A 20,527-nucleotide genomic window follows, 5' to 3' on the forward strand; every position below is an offset into this window, starting at 1 on the left:
TATTTGCCTAAATGGGTCTCACTTGGTGTGGAATAAATTAGTTTAGATTGTAGCAATTTGTAACATTTGCTTTGTAGTTGTTTGGTTTCTGTATTAGTCTTAGAGATAAGGGTGGGTTTCTAGATTGGCTTGGGTAGGAGTTTTAGAATCACTTTCTCATGTGGGTTTTTTTTAATAAATAACATGTTACTGCTTACTACTCTTTCTCAAATTAATGAAGAATTTTTTCTCAGAAATTGTGTTTTGAGCACAAAGGAGCATCAAAAGCATGAGTGAATAATTTCTTTGGGAGTTTCTAAATAGTGATCCTGACCGTTCATCTGGAGGGTTCTAACTTTGAATGGAGCAAAGCCAAGTTATCACAGCAATCGAGTTACTGTTTGAATGTGGTTTATTGCTAATTTGTTTTTAATCACTCTTGCTAGTAATTATCTGGAAGATTAAGGTTTGTCTAATTAGGGTTAAATTATGTACTGTGCCCCATCCTGTTGGGACCCAATGATGAATTAGATGGTCCGTCATTGTGGAAAATGCAGCCACTATAGACGTGTCTAAATCCTGGCCACTCACTTCATCTTATGGGCCCCATATTGGTGGGCCATTGTCCAAATTTTCAGTCCTACTGGGCTTTTTGGTTGCCTTTTGCATTTTACTTGTCTATTTGCCTGCAATTGGCTTCAGTCATCAAAGCTGGCCACGTGTTCGGCAGAGATAGGGCCTATGGTATTTATTCAGGTGGGCCCCTACCACAATTCTCATGTACCCACTGTTTTTTTTACCCTGGTCCACCCAAACCCCAAGCTCCAAAGCTTTGCCATCAAATTACACAATTGTCTCAATTTACCAATCACCATACCTTGCAGGTCCCACCATATGCGGGCCACATGTTTACGATGGTCATAGCCGTTGGTTCCGTGGGCCACGGATGGATCCTGGCAACAGCTAAAAAATCAGGACGGTTGGATCATCTTCCTCGTGCCATCAATGTCTAGTTCTTCTAGTGGGGTGTTTGGTTCTAAGGAAAAGAAAATTAGGGAAAATAAGAAATTTCATGGAAAAAATATTCCATGAAAAATAAAGATCCATAGATATAGAAAGTTTTCTATTTTGGGAAAACAGTAGAAAGAAAATGAGATTACCAAACGCTGGAAAACTCATTTTCCAAGAAAATAACAAGTGGGTTTTGGTGGGAATATTCATTTGCACTTACATAGGTGCCAAAATAAAGGAATCTGTCTTTTGATCTGGTGGGGTCTGCCAAACCCACTTTACTTACCCAGAAGAAAAAAGGAAAAAGACCATAACAATCCTTATTTAGAAAGTGCTTATGTCAAAGACTCCAAAATTCAAAAGCCACAGAGGTAATGTAATGTTCTGTCATCATTTCATGCAAAAATTGATAACATAAGAGAACAAAAGAGGCCCCACTCATCACTGCTTTAAACCCAGTTGAGATTGCCCTAATTATCAAATAATTATAAGCAAATTAGGATTAGGGATGTGCGGGAGACATAAACTAGAGAGAGAGAGAGAGAATTATTTTTCAAAAAGTAGGGTACGGCTTACACCCATCCAAACCACCCATTTGATGGACCACAACTAAACAGGGTGTGCCCCAAAAATCATTTCCGTAGGATGAACCTAGCCCGACGATCTATTGAGGAACTGCATATTATAGAAACCTCTATAGATCGGAGGGCTTGGATCATCCAATGGAAATGGTTTTTGGGGCCGGGGCACAACTGGCCCTTCAAATGGACTGTTTGGATCATCCTTTTAAAAAATACTGGACCATACAGGCTGACACTATATAAAATCTCGAGAATAAGAGCTGGAAGGAAAAAAAGAGACCCACTAATCAGTGCTTCAAACTCATTTGAGATTGTCCTAATTGTCAAATAATTAAAAGCAAATTAGGATTAGAGATTGCAGAGGCATGACAAAGGGAGAGAAAGAGAGACTGACTGACTGACTTTTTACTAATAAGAGCAGTAATGTGAGGGATTTTCGAGGGGGAGTGACTGCTCATTCTCTCTTTCTCTCTCTAGGTTAGCAGAGCATTTTCACATTACCCCATGGAAGACTAGTTCATCCAAAAGGTCTTTGTTACTCTTTTTTAATCCAAGAGGGCACAAGTTTCAATAGACAGGAGACAGAAAGAGGAGAAAGACGACCCACCACTCCACCAGTCAAAATCCCAGTTAGTTGGTCTAAACAATGCTTAGAAATGAAATGACATACTTGTACATAGCCTCTTAAACTCTGACAAATATATCCCCAATAGTTACTTTTCTACTATATCGTAGCTTCTTAAACTTTGACAGATATTCCCCTAATAGTTTACTTAGTATAATATTATACTAGCATGAAGGATATTACCATGGTTTAAAATTTCGACCGAAACCAAAAATTTCCGAAATTCAATTTTCCGCCTTTTACCAAATTTCGGATTTCGGATTTGGGACCGAAATTTCGAAATTTGGGTCCGGAATTTGGAACTAAATTACGAAATTTCAGTTTTTGATGGGGTCCGAAACGGTTACCGAAACCGAAATTTTAAACCTTGGATATTACAATATCAATGGTTAGGATCAACCTATGAAGGACTTTGAGTTACAATATCAATGGTTAGGATCACCATTTTCTTCAGGTCTTGTTTGGATGGCAAGTAAAACACTTCTCACATGAAAAAAAATTCCAAGATTTTTTTCATTTCTTCAATTTAGAGAGAAAAGATGTTGTGAGATTTTATATTGTGTGCGCGTGAGGTGTGAAGTTCAATATTTTTCAAACAGTACAACCAGGCTAATTTATGGGATGATCTGAACCGTTCATTTGTTGGGCCACAACGTAAATAGGTTCTACCCTACAGATCATTTCCATAAGATCATTTCCATAGGATGACATTATTTTTCAAAAAGTACAGCAGGGTCATTATATGGGATGATCTAAGCCATTCTTTTCATGGGCCACAACGTAAATAAGTTGTACCCTAGATCATTAACATAGGATGACAGCAAGGCCACTTTATGGGAAGATCTAAATCATTCATCTGTTAGGCCACAAAGTAAATAGGTTTTACTCCATAGATCATTTCCATAGGATAATATATCCCTCCGATCTTTAGAGGGACTACACACATTATAGAAACCTCTTAAGATCGAAGGGTAAGGATCATCATATCATATGGAGATGATCTATGGGTTCAACCTATTTATGTTGTGTCCCAACAAATAAACAGTTTAGATCATCCTATGAAGTAGGTCCCACTCTACTTTTTGAAAAATACTAGACTACGAAAGCACACGACATATAAAAACTCATAATATGGCCTGGCTTATCTAGAGGGTTATTGATATAAAATCAAGGTCCTAAAAAAACATCTTTCGAAAAAAATTTCAGGAAATTCTTACAATCCAAACAGGGCCTCAAGTAAGGGTGTCAATTTTGGCTTGGGCTCAGCTCATTAAGGGCTCGGCTCAAGCTCAGCTCGAATCCTTAACGAGCCGAGCCCGAGTTAGGCCTCGCTCGGCTCGGCTCGGCTCATAAAAGCTCGTTTAGGGCTAAAAGTCTAAAACTATAGATAATTAGATATTACTATATTAGACTATTAGTTTAGTAATTTGAGAAATTTCTAATTTAATTAAGAGGTTTCCAACTTTCCATTGGCTTTTCAAGTGGGACCAACAAACATTCAAAAAAGTTTCTGATTTTCCACTAAAAGTATCAAAATCAATTTGGGATTTTGTCTTTATTCAGGATTTTGTCTCTTTGTATAATTGTATGATTCTAATCAAAAGACATCCTAAATATGAAATATCTCATTGAGTCATTGTTTGTTGAATTTTGAAAACCATTTGTGAGTCCAAAACTGATTATTGAGCTCCAATTTATGGGAAAAAATTAAACAGATCAGACTGATTCCGGGTCCACTAACAAGCTCGTTAAGGCTCGCGAGCCTGGCCGAGCCGAGCCGAGCTCAAGCCAAGCCGAGCTTCGAGCCCTAGCCCGAGCCGAGCCCAAGTTTTGCCCTTAACGAGCCGAGCCGAGCTCATAATCTCAAGGAATGCTCATAATCTCAAGATCAACTCATTCCATGAAGAATGATGCTCTTTTTATGATTTTTCACAACAAAAATTGACCATTGAATTTGATCTTGATCTAGGGACGAGATCTCTTCTTATCCCACCCACTAGAATCTCATTAGAAGATTTTAACCTGATTTCATGGGCTCCTCCTAATGAATGGGCATTCAATTGTTAAACCTAAAAATAGTAAAAGGTGCACTAATACGGACATTTGGGACTGTGTGAAAGATGGGCATCTCCGAGTACTAGAAACAACGGATATTTTGCTGCTATTTATGACAAAGACTGTACAAAGAAATCATCATCAGGTCACATTTTGATGGTCCTAAGGACCACCAAAATAGGACTCACTATTCACTGGATAGAAAACTGGGTCCCATTCTTTTCTTCTCAATAAGATTGCCCTAGATTGATGACCAATGTGAATGATGCTTCTACGACCGTAGATTCCGCTATTATACAGTGGCCTTCAACTTTGATTGATCAAGATCGTCCATCTGATACCCCAACTGGATGTGATCGGAATTTTAATCTGATTTTGTGACAGAGAAAACCTTCGTTGGATGATTATACACGTTTGATTCGTCGAGCCTAGTTTAGGGTTTTGCCAACGAAAGCTAAACGACCGATCTGGACGGTCCAACGGGTCAAAAGTAGGGGTGCAACTCGGGTCGGTTTCACCCTGAACCCGGAAAAAAGTTGGGTCGGGTCGAGTTTGGGTTCGGGTTGAGGGTTTGGGCAACCCGACCCAAGTTCAACCCAACATTTTTTATGGGTTGGAAAAAAGGGTTCCTTGGGTCGGGTTGAACCTCGTTAGGATGGAAATCGGGTCGGGTCGGCCTCAACCCGACGCAACCAGACCCGAGCTGTACCCCTAGTCAAAAGGATCCGAATCTAAATAGATGGCTCAGTTGGAGTGTCCCAATTGGGATATCGACGTTACCAAAATTTTGTCGGAAGGGATAGAAATGCCAGTGGGAGTTGGCCTACGTCCATCAGATCCGTTTGGTTAGTGGCAAAATATGAAAATATTTATTAGGGATTTGCTAGGGACCATTGCAGAAAGGCATTTTGCGGCTGGCGGTTGCATGTAAGAGCAGCCACACAGGCTCAATTTTCAGCAGATTTTGTCTTATTCATTTAATCTATCTAAAGCTCCCTCATGCAACAGCCAGCTGCGAAATGCCTTTCTACTGATGGTTCCTGGCAAATCCTTTTTTATATACAAGCTAAACATAATGGGCATTTTTTTATACACCAATGCTAAACTGAAGGGTGCCCTTGCAAAATCCAGCCACAAGGGTGACCCCGGTGGATCCATGTCACCAAGTGCATTTATAATAGCACGGGAGAAATGTAGAAGTACTTGAACAATAAATGAACTTTGGTGAAGTGGGCCCAACAGGCCCACTTGAGAGTGAATTTTGCAAGGTCGCCCTTTAGCATTCCTCTAATCCTCTTTCATAAGAGGTGGTTGTTCTCTCTTGCAATTTCGCATGAAGCCTTTTTGTGGCCCCTCCTTTTCAAGAGAGAAGAGCCACCTCAAAGATGAATTTGTCTTTATTCATTTAATTCATACGAGGCAGCACTCCTAACCTAAAAAGAGGGGTACAAAAGAATACTCGTTTAGGATTTGCGAGGGACCATCACAGAAAGGCATTTTGCCGCTTTGTTCTCTAAAGCTCTCATGAAAACATTTATAGGGTATTAACATTCTTGATTTTGTACAAATTGATAGTCAATAATCGGATGGATGGTCTGATTCAAAATGGATCGTGACTAGGACACCCAAAGAAAGATTTGAGGAATTCTTTGATTAGGGTTTGATGATTATGGTATGATTGGCAATGGATTGTGAACTAGACATTGATGGATTCAATTTGAATTGGATCCGTTGATAGCCATATGTATCCCTACATACGCATGGAACGTTCGATCGACATGAGACCAAGATCATGTGTGCATCTTCTAATGGTCTCTTTGGTTAAACAATATCCCTCTAGAGAAAGACACATGGGGAGTCGATTTAACATATATGGAGGTCGATTTATCACTGTCCTATCCCTCTCGTTCTGTAAGTGTTTTGTGTGGTTTTTGGCTGCCACATCATTACAAACTTTGTTTGGTTGCAAGAAGAGTTTCAAAGTATAGGTAGACTACTTGACTTGTCTACTTCTTGTCTGGTGATGCGACATACTAGCAAACTATTAGCAAATAACCACCTAGTGGACTTGTGGGATTGGTGCTTTTTCCCTCTCTCTATTCTTTAACTTATCTCAATGACAACCACCACCACTACTTTACAAGGTTGGCAACCGAAAACTACTTATCAATACTCTACGAGGAAACTCTTGGCTTGTCTCCTTCATTTTGACTACTTTAGTTTTAATTCACCCCTACTCTACGAGGTAATTTTACCTGCAACCAAAAATGTTTTGTAAGATCAATAGTCTTGACCCACATGTAGGGCTGCAACTCGGGTCGGGCGGGTCGGGTTTTGGAGAACCCAACCCTACCCGAGAAATATCTCGGGTCGGGCCGGGTCGGGTTTTTTTTTCGGAAAACCCACGATTCCCAAACCCGGCCCTACCCATGATAAATCTCGGGTCGGTTCAGGTCGGGTCGGGTTTTTTCACGTCGACGCAAATTTTTAAGGAAAATTCTTGTTTGGCAAGGCAACTCAACTCATAGAAGCAGAAATTACACTCACATTACACTTGAATCAAACAATGATGTAATTACACTCACATCACACTTGAATCAAACAATGCTGTAATCAAACAATGTTGTAATTACAATCAAACAATGCTGAATCAAACACTTGAATCAACTCAACTCATAGAAGCAGAAATTACACTCACATACAGTAACAGTGGGTGCGTGGGTTTTCACTTTTAACTTTGGGATAATTACATTTACACCCCCTCTAGTTTCTGACACATCCACTTCCACTCCTATAGTTTAAAACGTGACAAATACACCCCTGTAGTTTCAATTTGTTTAAGGTTTGCCCCCTCAACTGAAGGTTTGTTCATAGATTGAAGGGTTAGGATGATCCGATGGAGCTGATTTTTTGGGCACACCCCTATCTATGTCAGGACCCATCAAATGAACGCTTTGGATCATCCAAATAATGTGGGCCCCTACCTGAATCCAAACACTACCAAAAAATCATCCAAATAATGTGGGCCCACATTGTTTGGATGATCCAAAGCGTTCATTTGATGGGTCCTGACATAGTTAGGGTGTGCCAAAAAAATCAGCTCCATCGGATCATCCTAACCCTTCAATCTATAGACGAACCTTCAGCTAAGGGGGCCTACCTTAAACAAATTGAAACTACAAGAGTGTATTTGTCACGTTTTAAACTATAGGGGTGGAAGTGGATGTGTCAGAAACTAGAGGGGGTGTAAATGTAATTATCCCTTTAACTTATAACTAACAATAGAAAAAAATGTACATACTATAACTTATGTAACTCGGGTCGGGTTGGGTCGGGCCCCTTCAACCCCGGCTCGACCCGAGATTCATGCGGGCTTTTGAATGCTGAACCCGGCTCGACCCGAAACCCATGAAACCTGAACCCGACCCAGTCTATTTTCGGGTCGGGTCAATGCGGATCGGGTCAATGCGGGTCGGGTTTTACCCGGCTCGAGTTGCAGCCCTACCCACATGCATGCCCATTGGTAATTCAAACATTGATAGATAGCATTGATCCCGTTGTGATTGTATGCCTAGTCGCTGTCAACCTAGTATCCATTAATATGTGTTTTTTCCATCCATTGTAGAACTACTGTCATGTACATAGTTTTTAACCCTTCACATCCGACGGCCAAAAATGCATATTAGTACTATCTGGTCCGCACGATTTTTGGGTCATTGAGTATCCAATGTAGGGCCACCGCATATCCAATCATCCAAATCAATCAAAGGTGGGGCCATGCCTCATTGTACAACTAAAGTACAGCTTAAAATTGGCGAAATCACACCAATCAAATAATCCTAAGCACTCGATCGGATGGTTGACAATCCACAACATGGCCCCACTAGATTGTATAACACATGACCTCACTAGAATGAAGGGCCCAATCGTCTTTATAACTAAAGCCAAGGACAATTATTACCTAAACAAATAACAGACCATTAAACCCCACTAAATCCTCTTACAAGGACCATGGGAACAACAATCCAACAAAACCCTCTTTCCCATTATTATATTATCAAATACCCACACAACGACAACTCCAAAGCCCAAAAAAAGCTCTCTCTCATTCTCTCCTTCTTCTTACTTCTTACTCTAAACCCTACTAAAACCTCTGCTAAAAATAGTAGCTCTAATGGGGGGTTGTGTTGCCTCTAAGCTAGAACAAGAAGACCAAGTAGTCTCTCTCTGTAGAGAAAGAAAACGCCTCTTAAGATCAGCAGTAGAACGTAGATATGCTTTGGCTGATTCTCACTGCAAATATATGTACTCTCTTAACTCAGTTGCCTCAGCTATTAGGCTTTTTGTAGCTCGCCGTTCTTCTCCATTTTTTATAACCCTTCCTCCTCCTTGTTCTTCTTCTATGTCTCACACAAACCCTTGTATTGAAGTCTTATCGGACCCAGTATCGGACCCACCTGCATTACTACGTCACACTCCATCAGAATCCACCACAACCCAAGAAGCTGTTGTCTGTGAATCAGATTCGGACTCTGAGTCGGACTCTGGTTCGGACCCATGTTCGGACCCTGAGAGAGAGGGAGATGGAGGAAATGGGGTTTATGGGTATTATTTTTCCGGCATGCCAGTGCCGCCCTCGCCGCCGAGGAGTGAATTTGGGTGGGATTTTTTTAATCCATTTAATGGGGTTTTAACTATGGGTCCGGGTTTGGGTCCGAGTTGGGGTCCGAGTTGGGATGAGGATTTGAGGGCGGTGAGGGAAAAGGAAGGGATTCCTGAATTGGAAGAAGAGAGGGATGAGGGAGAAGAAGAGGAGAAAGGAGAGGGAGAGGTGGTGGTGATGGGGAATAATGAGGGGGTGGAGGTAGTAAAAGTGGGGGGTGGTAATGGGGGTAATGTGAGTGGGAGGGAACAGAAGGGGCTGACTGTGATAGATACTCCTGTGAGGGAGAGGGAGTTGTTGGATGCTTTGAAGGATGTGGAAGATCATTTTATAAGGGCTTATCATTCAGGGAAGGATGTTTCAAGGATGCTTGAGGCTAATAGAGTAAACTTTCAGTCTGGTTTGGAGGAAATAAAAGGTGGGTTTTCATACTTTCTTGCTTACTTTTCTTTTTTATGGGTTCATTAGCTAATAAGCAGTTGGGTTTGGATGATATCATGGGTGGGTTTTATCAATAAAGTCACCTTTTATTAAAAAAAATCTTGGGTGGGTTTCTTCAAATTCCATTTTGCTTATTTATTTAGTTGTTTGGGCTAGTAGAGTTCACTTTCACTGTGGTTTGGAGGAAATAAAAGGTGGGTTTTCTTGCTTTCTTGCTTCTTTTTTTTTCCTGGGTTTATTAGTTAGTAAGCAGTTGGGTTTGGATGATATCATGGGTGGGTTTTTTTTTTTTTTTTTTTTTTTTTTTTTTTTTTTTTTGTGGGTTTCTTCAGATTCTATTTTGATTATTCATTTAGTTGTTTTGGCTAATAGATTTCATCTGCAATCTGGTTGGGAAGAAATAAAAGGTGGGTTTTATTATATATTTAGTTGTTTTGGTTAATAGAGTTCACCTGCAATCTGGTTTTCTTCCTTTCTTGCTTGGCTTCATTAGTTCATGAGCAGTTGAGTTTGGATGATATCATGGGTGGTTTATCTGTGGGCCAATATAGTTATCTGTTCTAATATAGTTCATCTGCAATCTGGTTGGGAGGAAATAAAAGGTGGGTTCTTCTTTTTTTCTTCCCTCCCCCCTCCCTTTTCTTTCTTTTTCTGCCAAAGCTTACAGAGTTTGTAGTTCATACATGGTAGGTTTGGATGATATCAAAGATGGGTTTTTATTTATTTCATTTTTATCTGCATTAGATGTATTTTCTTTTTATCAGCTTGAAATTTACATAGTTCATGGTTCATACCCAGGCAGTTTGGTTGATATGAATGTGGGGCTTTTCTATTTATTTATTTTGTTTTTTGTTTTGGGGTTCTACAATTTGCTTGTTGATTATTTGTTTAATTATTTTGGCCGCATTAGATGCATTTTCTGCTTTAGTACCTGTCTTTTTAGGGGTGTTTATGGAAAGCTAGATAAAATAACTTTGTTACTTTTCATATGGTTTGCATGAAAATAGAAGGATTCCTTTCGGTTTTATCATGATTTTCCGTTTATTTCAATTTTTGCCTTTAATATTTTCACTGCATTATCTGCTTTGCTTCATCATAACTAGTTATGTACATCTAATTTGGTCTGAAGCTTCCTCACTTGTGATGAGTGAGTCTAGTCATATTTGAATATTCAGCTGGGTTTGGTGAATTCGGAGCTGATCTGACTCGCCTGAGTCGACTCCCTTTCACCTTGGCTGCCGAGTCCAATTAGTGTTATACGAAATCAATCAATTGCTCCTTTGACTTGCCCGAGTTAATGAAAAGTTGAGTATGTCAATCATTGACTAGTCTCAGTTGACTCATTTTTACCTTGGCCGAGTTCTATCTGAGCCCAACTTTTTAAACATTGGTTCTCACTACTTGCTACCATTCACACAAACACACCCAAAAAAAAAAAAATTACTTGCTGAAATAAGTGTGTTGCAGAACTTTGAGATGAACGGTGATTAGTGAGTCTATTTATATTTGAATATTGAGCTGGGTTTGGTGAATTCGGAGCGGATCTGCATACCAGATGACATCTAACAAATGTAACTAGTAAGCATCGTGGGTTAGTTTTAAATGATAATCCAGATCTTCGATATCAGTTGAATAGTTCCTACTGATAATTTGACGATAAACAATCAAAGGATGAGAATTGGGTACTCTTGTTCTAATTAAGTTCTAAAGATTATTTAAAGACTCTCCGCATCAATCTTTGACTTCTACCTTGGCAGATTTATTATCCGAGTCCAAGTATTGCCCTACCAAATCAATCAATTACTATCTCAACTCGCTCGAGTTAATCAATTACTACCTTGAGCGTGCCAATCATTGACTTGCCCAAGTCGCCGAGTTCTGTCCAAAGTAGTTTTTAAATACTAGTTGAGTACTTGCTGAAATTAGTCCGTCTTGCAGAAGTTTGAGATGAACTGTGACCAGCAGTTAATATCATTAAAGGAAGTAATTGATATATCTAGTGAAATACTGGTCATTGATAATTTTTTTGATAGGTTTTAAATCACCCGTAATAATGTTAGACAATTCTTTTAAAGAAATTATCTTCAGGTGCTGCCTATGCCGTCTGCCTATTCAGAGCTTGCATCTTATTTCATTTTGGATTGTTCTTTTTGCCATATAGATGACACATTTTAGGCCCTTTTCATTTTGGATTTTGAGAATCGATTTGGAGTCCAAAACTGATTATATTTGGACTCAAAATCAATTCTCGAACAGGGCATTATCTTCTCTTGTTGCACATTAATGTATTATGAGCATTCTACATTTTTATAAGAATGACAACTAGAGGCTCTCTGATAGTCTAAAGTATCCTCTGACTTTTTCAATGCAGAGAACTCATCAAAACTCATTCATGCTATCACGTGGCATCGGTCTACTTCTCAGTCTTCATCCTATAAGAGTCATCTTGCTTCCAGCTCCAAAGAGGCTACATGGTCAGAATATAAGAATGAACTATTTGATGACTGCGGTGGCATGGAATCAGGGAGCCATTCATCGACACTAGGCAGGTTGTATGCTTGGGAGAAGAAGCTTTATGATGAAGTAAAGGTAAATCTAATGCATTCTCTTCGCATTCAAATCTCCAACTTAATGTTTTGTTTTGCAGCATAATACTATTTCACCGCTTCTTTAAGATTTGGTATCTGCCACTTTAGGAAGTGTTCTCTCAAATGGATTTACAGTCATGGCATCATATTTCAGTCTTCCTTTATTTTCATCTCAACCACAATAGACAAGGGAAACATGACCCAGTGAATTAAGGAAGGGAAATGATATCAGCACAATCATGTTTTGATATTTGCACTACACTAAGGCATCTTATCTTTTATTATTTAAACAGCTGTCAAAGGTTATTACACTTTCCAAAAAGCTCTCAGAAGCCAATTATAAAAGAAAGACAAGCTGAGTTTGTGCAATTATTAAAACACGAAAAAAAATTGAGTTTTTAGATACCACATAAGAAATTGAAAGTCGTACAACGAACAAATTATGTTTATCCCCTTCTTTGATAGGAAAGTTGTATCAGATTACCCATAAAAAAAAATGCTGTATCAGATTACACTTAGACATTCCTCTTACTGTGTCCTAGTTGGGTATGGAGGGGTCTGTTCTTCAACCACCATAATAACGACGATGGTGTAATAGCTTGTTGTACAGGTCCTCTTCTAGTTTCACGTTGAGGTTAATTCTGTTCATGGTTTAAAATTTCGGCTGAAATGTGTCGGTTTCAGTTGAAGCCGAAATGAAATTGACATTGAATCAGAAATTTATAAGCTTTCGCTGCGGAATTTTGAAATTTTGCCAAAATTTCAAAATTCCGAAATTTCGTTTTCACGAGGGGTACAACCTCTTTACAAGATTTCCACCGAAATGTACAGGATTTCCACCGGAACATTTTCACCGAATTTTACAAGATTTCGACCAAAATTTAAGCTAAACCGAAATATTTCCACGGAATTTTACAAGATTTCGGCCTAAATTTGTATTGGAACCGAAATATTCCGATTTCCATGAAGGCTAAAACCAAAATTTAAAACTTTGATTCTGTTGAACACGTGGTAAACTAGGGAATCACCTGGTCTTGAATGTAAGTTTAGGCTATTATTGCTGAGGGCATTGTTTCTTTAATGACTTCTATATTAAGAGATATTTTCTAGGTTTTTTTTGCGAAGACATATTTTCTAGAATCAAGCCATCAAAAGGAGACTTAAGTGGAAAACAAGACCTCATCAAGTTGTGTTTGCTTAAATGCTAGCTTACTAGTATCATATAGCCTGAATTTTGTTTAGGAGTATCTAGAAGAGTGACTTGATGATCCTAACCATCCAATCCTTAGAGAGACAGCACATTATAGAACCCTCTACAGATTGGAGGATTACAATCATCCTATGGAGATGATTTTCGAAGCACAGCCGGTTTAAATCAGGGCCCGACAAATCAGTGGTTTGGGTCCTCAAATAATATGGATCTCACTGCAATTTTGTTTTAGTTACTTGCATGTGCATGTGGTCACCGCATAAAAACTCTGAAGAGTATAGGATAAACATTACGCTTCTATCAGTTGTGGCCTATGTTAGTTGTATCTTGTTCACTGCACCTACTGAAGTTTGTCCCTAATCACATCCGCCTCTTTGTTACCGTTCCTTTGGGATTAAGTGAGAAGGGGTCAGTTTTTATGGAGGAATGTAATCTTTCAAAAAAAGAAAAAATGGTCTATCCTTGAATGCCAGTGTCCTGATTGCCATTCCATAATCCATACCCATTTAACTACTAGTGACAGATTACAGTTCTTAACCTTCCTAATATCCAACTTGTCATTAAGGCATTTTTTTTGCCCCATCCGAAAGGTGGAGACAGTTATCATCACTCTTGCCAGTTCATGAGAATTTCAATCAATTTCCCTCAATAACCTTGGCCAAAACCCACGAGCACTGCATTCTGTTGTGCATATTGTCTGTATTATTAGTGGCAGAGCATTTGGTATTAGTTGCTATTGGTGAATGTGGATGACTGATGTTTTTCTTATATCGTATGAAAGTTTCTGTTCCAACTGCGGTGTTTTAAAGGTTAATTCACCCTCCATTACTTCTCCTTGTGCCCTCTTATTCTATGATATAAGAACCACTGTTATCTCTATACATGGATCTTCTCAAACTTTTTTTCCTAACAAACTTTATTCAGAATATAAACTTTATTTAGAATAAATAGAGATAACATTAGGGCAGCGCATGCCCCACATAAAACATCCCTGGTTGCTCCCCTTTTGTCTAGAGCATCCACCAAATTATTAGTTACCCTAGGAACAAAAAAAAAAAAGGAAAGAAACATCACCAACTATATGTCCACCCAATATTTCATTGATTAGATGAACCAATCGCCATTACTTAACATTCCTCTGAGCAGCCTAACCAATCTCATTCATTGAGTCTTCCTCCACCCAAAGCCCCCTAGCCCCCTTTTGGATTTCCGAATCAATGTAGCAGTGGTCTACCCTCAGCCTCATTTGAATCTTGGATGCCAATCAGGCCCTGATGAACTAAGATAGTCTCTCAATTATCATCTGTAAGCACAACTCCAATCTCCACTACGACAATTCCTGGTGGACCCAGCTTCCCCAAAGAACCACATTAAAATGTAGCTTAATCACTTGAGAAGGTAGAGCAAGCCATCTATCCATTTTCTTCCACTTCACTGTCCTCCTCTCAGTGATTTCCTTCCAATTCCTATAACATTCGTTAGAAGTTAGCTCGCAAAATGCTTTCTTACAAGGGACCAACAAACCAATAGAATCACAATTCCAAGCATAATCGTATTAAATGGTTCACTTTGTCTTCAAAGCCAAGCAGTCCGTATCACAGCAAGCCATCTATCCATTTTCTTCCACTTCACTGTCCTCCTCTCAGTCATTTCCTTCCAATTCCTATAACATTCGTTAGAAGTTAGCTCGCAAAATGCTTTCTTACAAGGGACCAACAAACCAATAGAATCACAATTCCAAGCATAATCGTATTAAATGGTTCACTTTGTCTTCAAAGCCAAGCAGTCCGTATCACAGCAAGCGGATTCATATACCATGTCTCTCTACCTTTATATCCAAAGTGCACATAACTCCATCCATAGTTTTAAAACTCCCCCATGTCATCGTGGACTCCCCCGAGTCGACTACCTTTTCCCTTGTCCTTGTTCTGCTGCCACGTTCCGCGTTTTGCCCTACAGAGTCAATCAAAACTCCTTTGACTCTCCCGAGTTTTGACTGTGTCAACTGAGTGCTCGACCGCGTCTTGCCGAGTCGACTAGGATTTTATTCGGCCGTGTTTTGACCCCATCCGCAGTTTGAAACATTGTCTCTATCCGTCCAATATATCACCAATTCAGCAGAGGAAAAGTTCACATGGCCTGAAACCTTTTAAGGACAGCACACTAAATTCTTCTAGCCATCTTACGTTTAATAAAAGTATGATCCACCGATTCCTAATTTTTATCTTAAGACATGTTAGTAGAAGATTTTGACGTTGATGCGGGACAAATAGGGGAAGGTTCTACAAAAGTCTATTTAATTGATGCTATGGTTGGGCTTAAGTCGGATTGGAATTTAGGCTGAGTTGAAGGGTTCGAAGGGGAAATCTTACGTCTGATATAGGCTAAGGGTAACTGTGGAGGAATTGATTGGTGGCAAAACAAGAAGGATAAGAAAGGTGATATTTATATTTATGCTAGAATCACGCCAGCAAACCCTAGGCATCGCAGCAATGGAATTAAAGCCACACCTTGAGAGGTACTTGTGTTGCAGTCACATCAACAAGACGATCACACCAACAAGATTAGAGGGATCACCCCGGTGGTTTTCTGAAGGCATCACACCAGGATATGTATACATCACATCCACAATTTTTGCAAAGTAGTAAAGAGTATTTTCACTCATTCATAAGCATGCCTTTCAATGCCCTATGGCTTACAATATATAGACCTCTCCATGATTTCTAGAAACATTTCTAGAAACTTCTCATACAAACATGTGGACCCTCAACTTACAAAAATAAAAGCACTATTATGTGCATGAATAGTGACGTAAATAGTGACACGTGACTGACATGAATAGTAAACCCTAACGAAAACAGACTACTAACCAATCCGGATTATATTAAAATTAAAAATTCTAATATAAGCAATATACCCCTACAAAATCAAAGACAATTATACCCCTACAAAAGAAAAGAAAAATCCTAAAACACTTCTAATGGACCCCATTATCATAGTTAGCATTTTTTTTCTGTTTTTTGTGAAGGTTGGTCTTATCTTCAAGATTGGCCTTCTTATTGCCTTGGCACATTCGTAAATAAGCAAAATCTCTCTGGCTAAGTTGACCAATTGGGGAGTGTTCTCTAATGGAGCATATGACCAAGTAACTCCTAGTTATTATTCTTTTTAAATCCTTTTATGGATCAACTAGGAAGTGGAAATTGTGTCTCTCAGTGTTGCTTCCAATCAGGGAAATGTCATGGTAACTAACAAGACTAAAGGAATCACCCCAATGGTTTTCTCAAGGCATCACACTAAGATCTGTAGACATCACATCCACAATCTTTGCAAAGTAGCATGAAGTATTTTCATTCATTCATAAACATGCCTTTGAATGCCCTATGACTTACAATATATAGACCTCTCCATGATTTCTAGAAACTTTTCCTAGTAACACATAAAACTCTAACATGTGCACCCTCAACATACAAAGCCCAAATTCTATAATCATCTCAATTAGAACTTACAAAAATAAAAACACTAATGTGCATGGTTGGTGATGTTAACAGTGACATCTGACGTAAAGAAAAAAACCTAAAGCACTTCTAATGGACCCCATTATCATAGAGTAACTCCTAGTTATTATTCTTTTTAAATCCGTTTATGGATCAACTAGGAAGTGGAAATTGTCTCTCTCAGTGCTGCTTCCAATCAGGGAAATGTCATGGTAACTAACGAGACTAAATGAATCACCCCAATGGTTTTCTCAAGGCATCACACCAAGATCTGTAGACATCACATCCACAATCTTTGCAAAGTAGCATAAAGTATTTTCATTCATTCATAAACATGCCTTTCAATGCCCTATGACTTACAATATATAGACGTCTCCATGATTTCTAGAAACTTCTCCTACTAACACATAAAACTCTAACATGTGCACCCTCAACAAACAAAGCCCAAATTCTATTATCATCTCAATTAGAACTTACAAAAATAAAAACACTAATGTGCATGGTTGGTGATGTTAATTGTGACATCTGACATAAAGAAAAAACCCTAAAGCATTTCTAATGGACCCCATTATCATAGTCTCTTTTTCTGTTTTTCATGAAGGTTGGTCCCATCTTCAAGATTAGCATTCATATTACCGTAGCACAGGAAGTGTCATGGTAACTACTTGTTTATATTCCTGTTTGATATGTTCCATTCTCCTTCTAGGCTGGAGATCGCACACGGCGGGCGTACGAACGAAAATGCTCTCAGCTTAGAAACCAGGATGCCAGAGGAGACGATTCCCGTACTGTAGACAAAACTAGGGCTGCAGTAAAAGACTTGTATACAAGAATATGGGTTGCCATACGAACAGCAGAGTCGATATCAAAAAGAATTCAGAATCTAAGAGATGAAGAATTGCAGCCACAGATCATTGAGCTCCTAAAAGGGTAAGCAGTAAGTGCTCTCTAATAGGGATGCCTGAGAACTCTACAATGTAACTTTAAAACTTTGGGTTTATCCTTTTTTTTTTTCTTTTTTTATTGTGCAGCCTTGTGAAAATATGGAAGGTAATGCTAGAATCACATGAAACCCAAAATCAGATAATGTTTGAAGTGAAAACATTTACATGCAATTCTTATGGATGGTTCTCCGATGACTCACATCGGCATGCTATAATTCAACTTGAGGCTGAACTTCAGAACTGGCGTACATGCTTTAACAACTACATTGCAGCACAGAAGTCATATGTTGAAGCTCTCAGTGGCTGGTTATCAAAGTTCATTGTCCCAGAAGTTGAATTCTATTCGCGGGATAGGTCGTCGATTCTTCCATACAGGGTCGGTGCACCTCCATTGGTTGTCATATGCCATGACTGGTTAAACTCGCTTGGAAAGTTACCCGATAATGCAGTTGCTTATTCCATAAAAAGTTTTAGTAAAGATATCAGGACTTTATGGGTTCAGCAAGGAGAAGAGCAACAACAAAAGAAGAAGGTTGATAGCCTTGCAAAAGAACTAGACAGACGGGTTCTTGCATTTCAGAGAACAGAGAATAGGGTACTAGAGTCTAAGCTTTCGGAACTTAAATCTGAGCCAGATGTAAGGCAAGGGGTCGAGTACTTGGCTGGGAGGAAGGACTTATTAGACATGTTTAGGAATAGGTTGGAGAGTGAGAAAGCCAAGTATCACAATTGCATGCAGGAGACACAACGAGTTATGTTAAATGGATTTCAGACGGGGTTGTCGTCTGTTTTCGAATCATTGACAGAGTTTTCTAAGGCTTCTTTAAACATGTATAGTGAACTTGTGACATATAGTGAGAAATCAAAGGGGGTGGATGAGAGTGGGAACCCATCTCCCATAGAGGGCTCTGAAGTGGGTAGCAGTTGAAATCGAGAAAGTGAAAGTGTGGAAGATCAAAGACTGACTTATACTCCCTAGCTGGTCTTGAGAGGGAGCAAATTTGTATATTAGGTGGTGACTGAAGAAATGGTTGCCGATGTAGCAGTCAATTGAGACACTCCAGCAACTGATTGTTTTATCATCATCAGTAGATAGATATTTATGTTTGCCCGCGATTTTGTAGACCCTTTAAACATGTCCTAATCTTTAAACTTTTTCTTGGCCAAAAATTAGAATGCCAAAAGCTGTGTATTCATGTGGGTAATACCTGTTGTAAGTATTTGTTTGATGTTGAATAGAAAAAATTTGCAGAAAATGGAGTGATTTAGATTTGCAGGATCCTTAATGATAGGTTTCCATTGGAAGAAGTGCTCCTGTCTGTTAGTTCTTGAGGAGCTCCTTCTAAATAAGGTGTTTCTAATTTGACTTTGCTTCTAGTGTGTGATCATATCAGCTGATGTAAAATTAACCATGCTTTACATACCAAAATGAAGGGAAAACCGTAAAATAAATACTGGTTATATGTGCAAAATTGTACACATCCTTTACCAAAGTGGCCTGAACTTTAGTGATGCAGGGTGAGGAGTGAGGACTATCTGTGAGGAGTGAGGACTGATGATCGGCGCTATAGAAAATCAGTTAGTGTAGTCACTTTAGTGAGGTACTGTTAGTACCTTCAAGGCCGGCTTTGCACTTGCACCGGAGGACCTTAGCAGACACCTATGTTGAGGTACCACACGGGTTTGCCATACCGGGAATTCAGATCCAATTGACACGGTTGGATTCGTTGCTTTGGCGCCTCTTAGATCAAATTCATGGCTCTGTCCACACAGCCTCCCTTGGATCAAATTCCCGTCTCGGAAGAAGAAAACCTGCTTTAACACTCCAAGGTCTACCCCACCTTGCAGTAATCATCCTTTTTAATTTACAAGAGACTGGTTGTAGAATCAACAACTTTCCCAATAAGAGATATTTTTCCATACGTGGTTCTTCTGAGTTCTGACTCTATCTTGGCCAAAATCAACTTAACGGCTCTTTATCTACTTGGCAAAAATCAAAAGACAAGAAGCATAGCAGGATTTGAGACGAGAGTTACAAGAGAAACAGGCATTGAAATTTATGGGTTTCATAGGGGGTGAAACCAAACTGTGGAATTTAAAATTCCAAAAAATCAATAAATCATTTCTATAGGATGATCTCCCAATCCGATTATTAGACTCAAATTACATTTGATTTTGATTCTAATAATTGGTTTGGGATCCACAATCGATTGTGGCCTTGTTTGTTTTAGACTGTGGTCCCCAACCCTATAATTGGTCACAAAATAATTCCGAGGTCAAAATTCCAAGTGGCACACCCTATATCACAAACAATCACATGAATCAAAATCAAAGGTTTCAAATAACACTTCAAGACTTATTAAAGCACTACTCGCAAATTATCGGCCGCAAATATAATTTCATTTGATCAAGTCCTACTACATTATTGTTGTGGGGTTCCACGTGAAAGACGTGGATGGGCTTATAAGGGAATGGGTTCCCTCCCCCCATTCCCTCCCCTTAACAGCTAGCTTTTGAGGGCGAGTTCTACCCGGGGAGATTGTTGTGGGGTTCCACATGAAAGATGTGGATGGGTTTATAAGGGAATGGGTTCCCTCCCCTTAAGAGCTAGCTTTTGAGGGCGAGTTCTACCCGGATCCCAACACCCCTTAACAGCTAGCTTTTGAGGGCGAGTTCCTACCCGGATCCCAACAATGATATCAAAGCCGGGCACGTGGTAACCCCAGTTTGCCTCCGATGATGGAAATATCCCTCAGGGAAGATCTCGTACTTCCCACGTTCCTGCCGCGTGGAGAGGCGAGATTGTCCACGGTGCTTCCACGTGGAGGGGGAGATTGTTGTGGGGTTCCACGTGAAAGCAAAATAGTCCCACATTGGAAAAGTGTAACGATGTGGGGCTATTTGCTTTTGCGTGGAACCCCAACAATCTCCCC

At 39.4% G+C, this 20,527-nt stretch overlaps 1 protein-coding gene across 1 annotated transcript; it reads left to right on the forward strand.

Moving 5' to 3' along the window:
- Positions 1-8,313: 8,313 nt before the first annotated feature.
- Positions 8,314-18,879, forward strand: LOC143864222 (protein ALTERED PHOSPHATE STARVATION RESPONSE 1-like). Its single transcript, XM_077375114.1, has 4 exons — positions 8,314-9,332; positions 11,727-11,944; positions 17,357-17,580; positions 17,682-18,879. Exons 1-4 carry the CDS (start codon positions 8,426-8,428, stop codon positions 18,520-18,522), a joined length of 2,190 nt encoding a protein of 729 aa, XP_077231229.1. The 5' UTR covers positions 8,314-8,425; the 3' UTR covers positions 18,523-18,879.
- The last annotated feature ends 1,648 nt before the right edge of the window (positions 18,880-20,527 follow it).

Source organism: Tasmannia lanceolata, unplaced genomic scaffold (genome assembly GCF_043159265.1).
Source record: "Tasmannia lanceolata isolate RefF3 unplaced genomic scaffold, GAP_Taslan_0.1 ptg000048l, whole genome shotgun sequence".
Taxonomy (NCBI): Eukaryota; Viridiplantae; Streptophyta; class Magnoliopsida; order Canellales; family Winteraceae; genus Tasmannia; species Tasmannia lanceolata.

What these genes read in the sequence shown, in the direction of transcription:
- LOC143864222 (XM_077375114.1), top strand. Translation starts at nt 8,426, where the DNA reads ATGGGGGGTTGTGTTGCCTCTAAGCTAGAACAAGAAGACCAAGTAGTC. An exon ending in AGCTTTATGATGAAGTAAAG is followed by an intron (nt 11,945 to 17,356) that starts GTAAATCTAATG and finishes TTCTCCTTCTAG; the next exon opens with GCTGGAGATCGCACACGGCG. An exon ending in ATCATTGAGCTCCTAAAAGG is followed by an intron (nt 17,581 to 17,681) that starts GTAAGCAGTAAG and finishes TTTATTGTGCAG; the next exon opens with CCTTGTGAAAATATGGAAGG.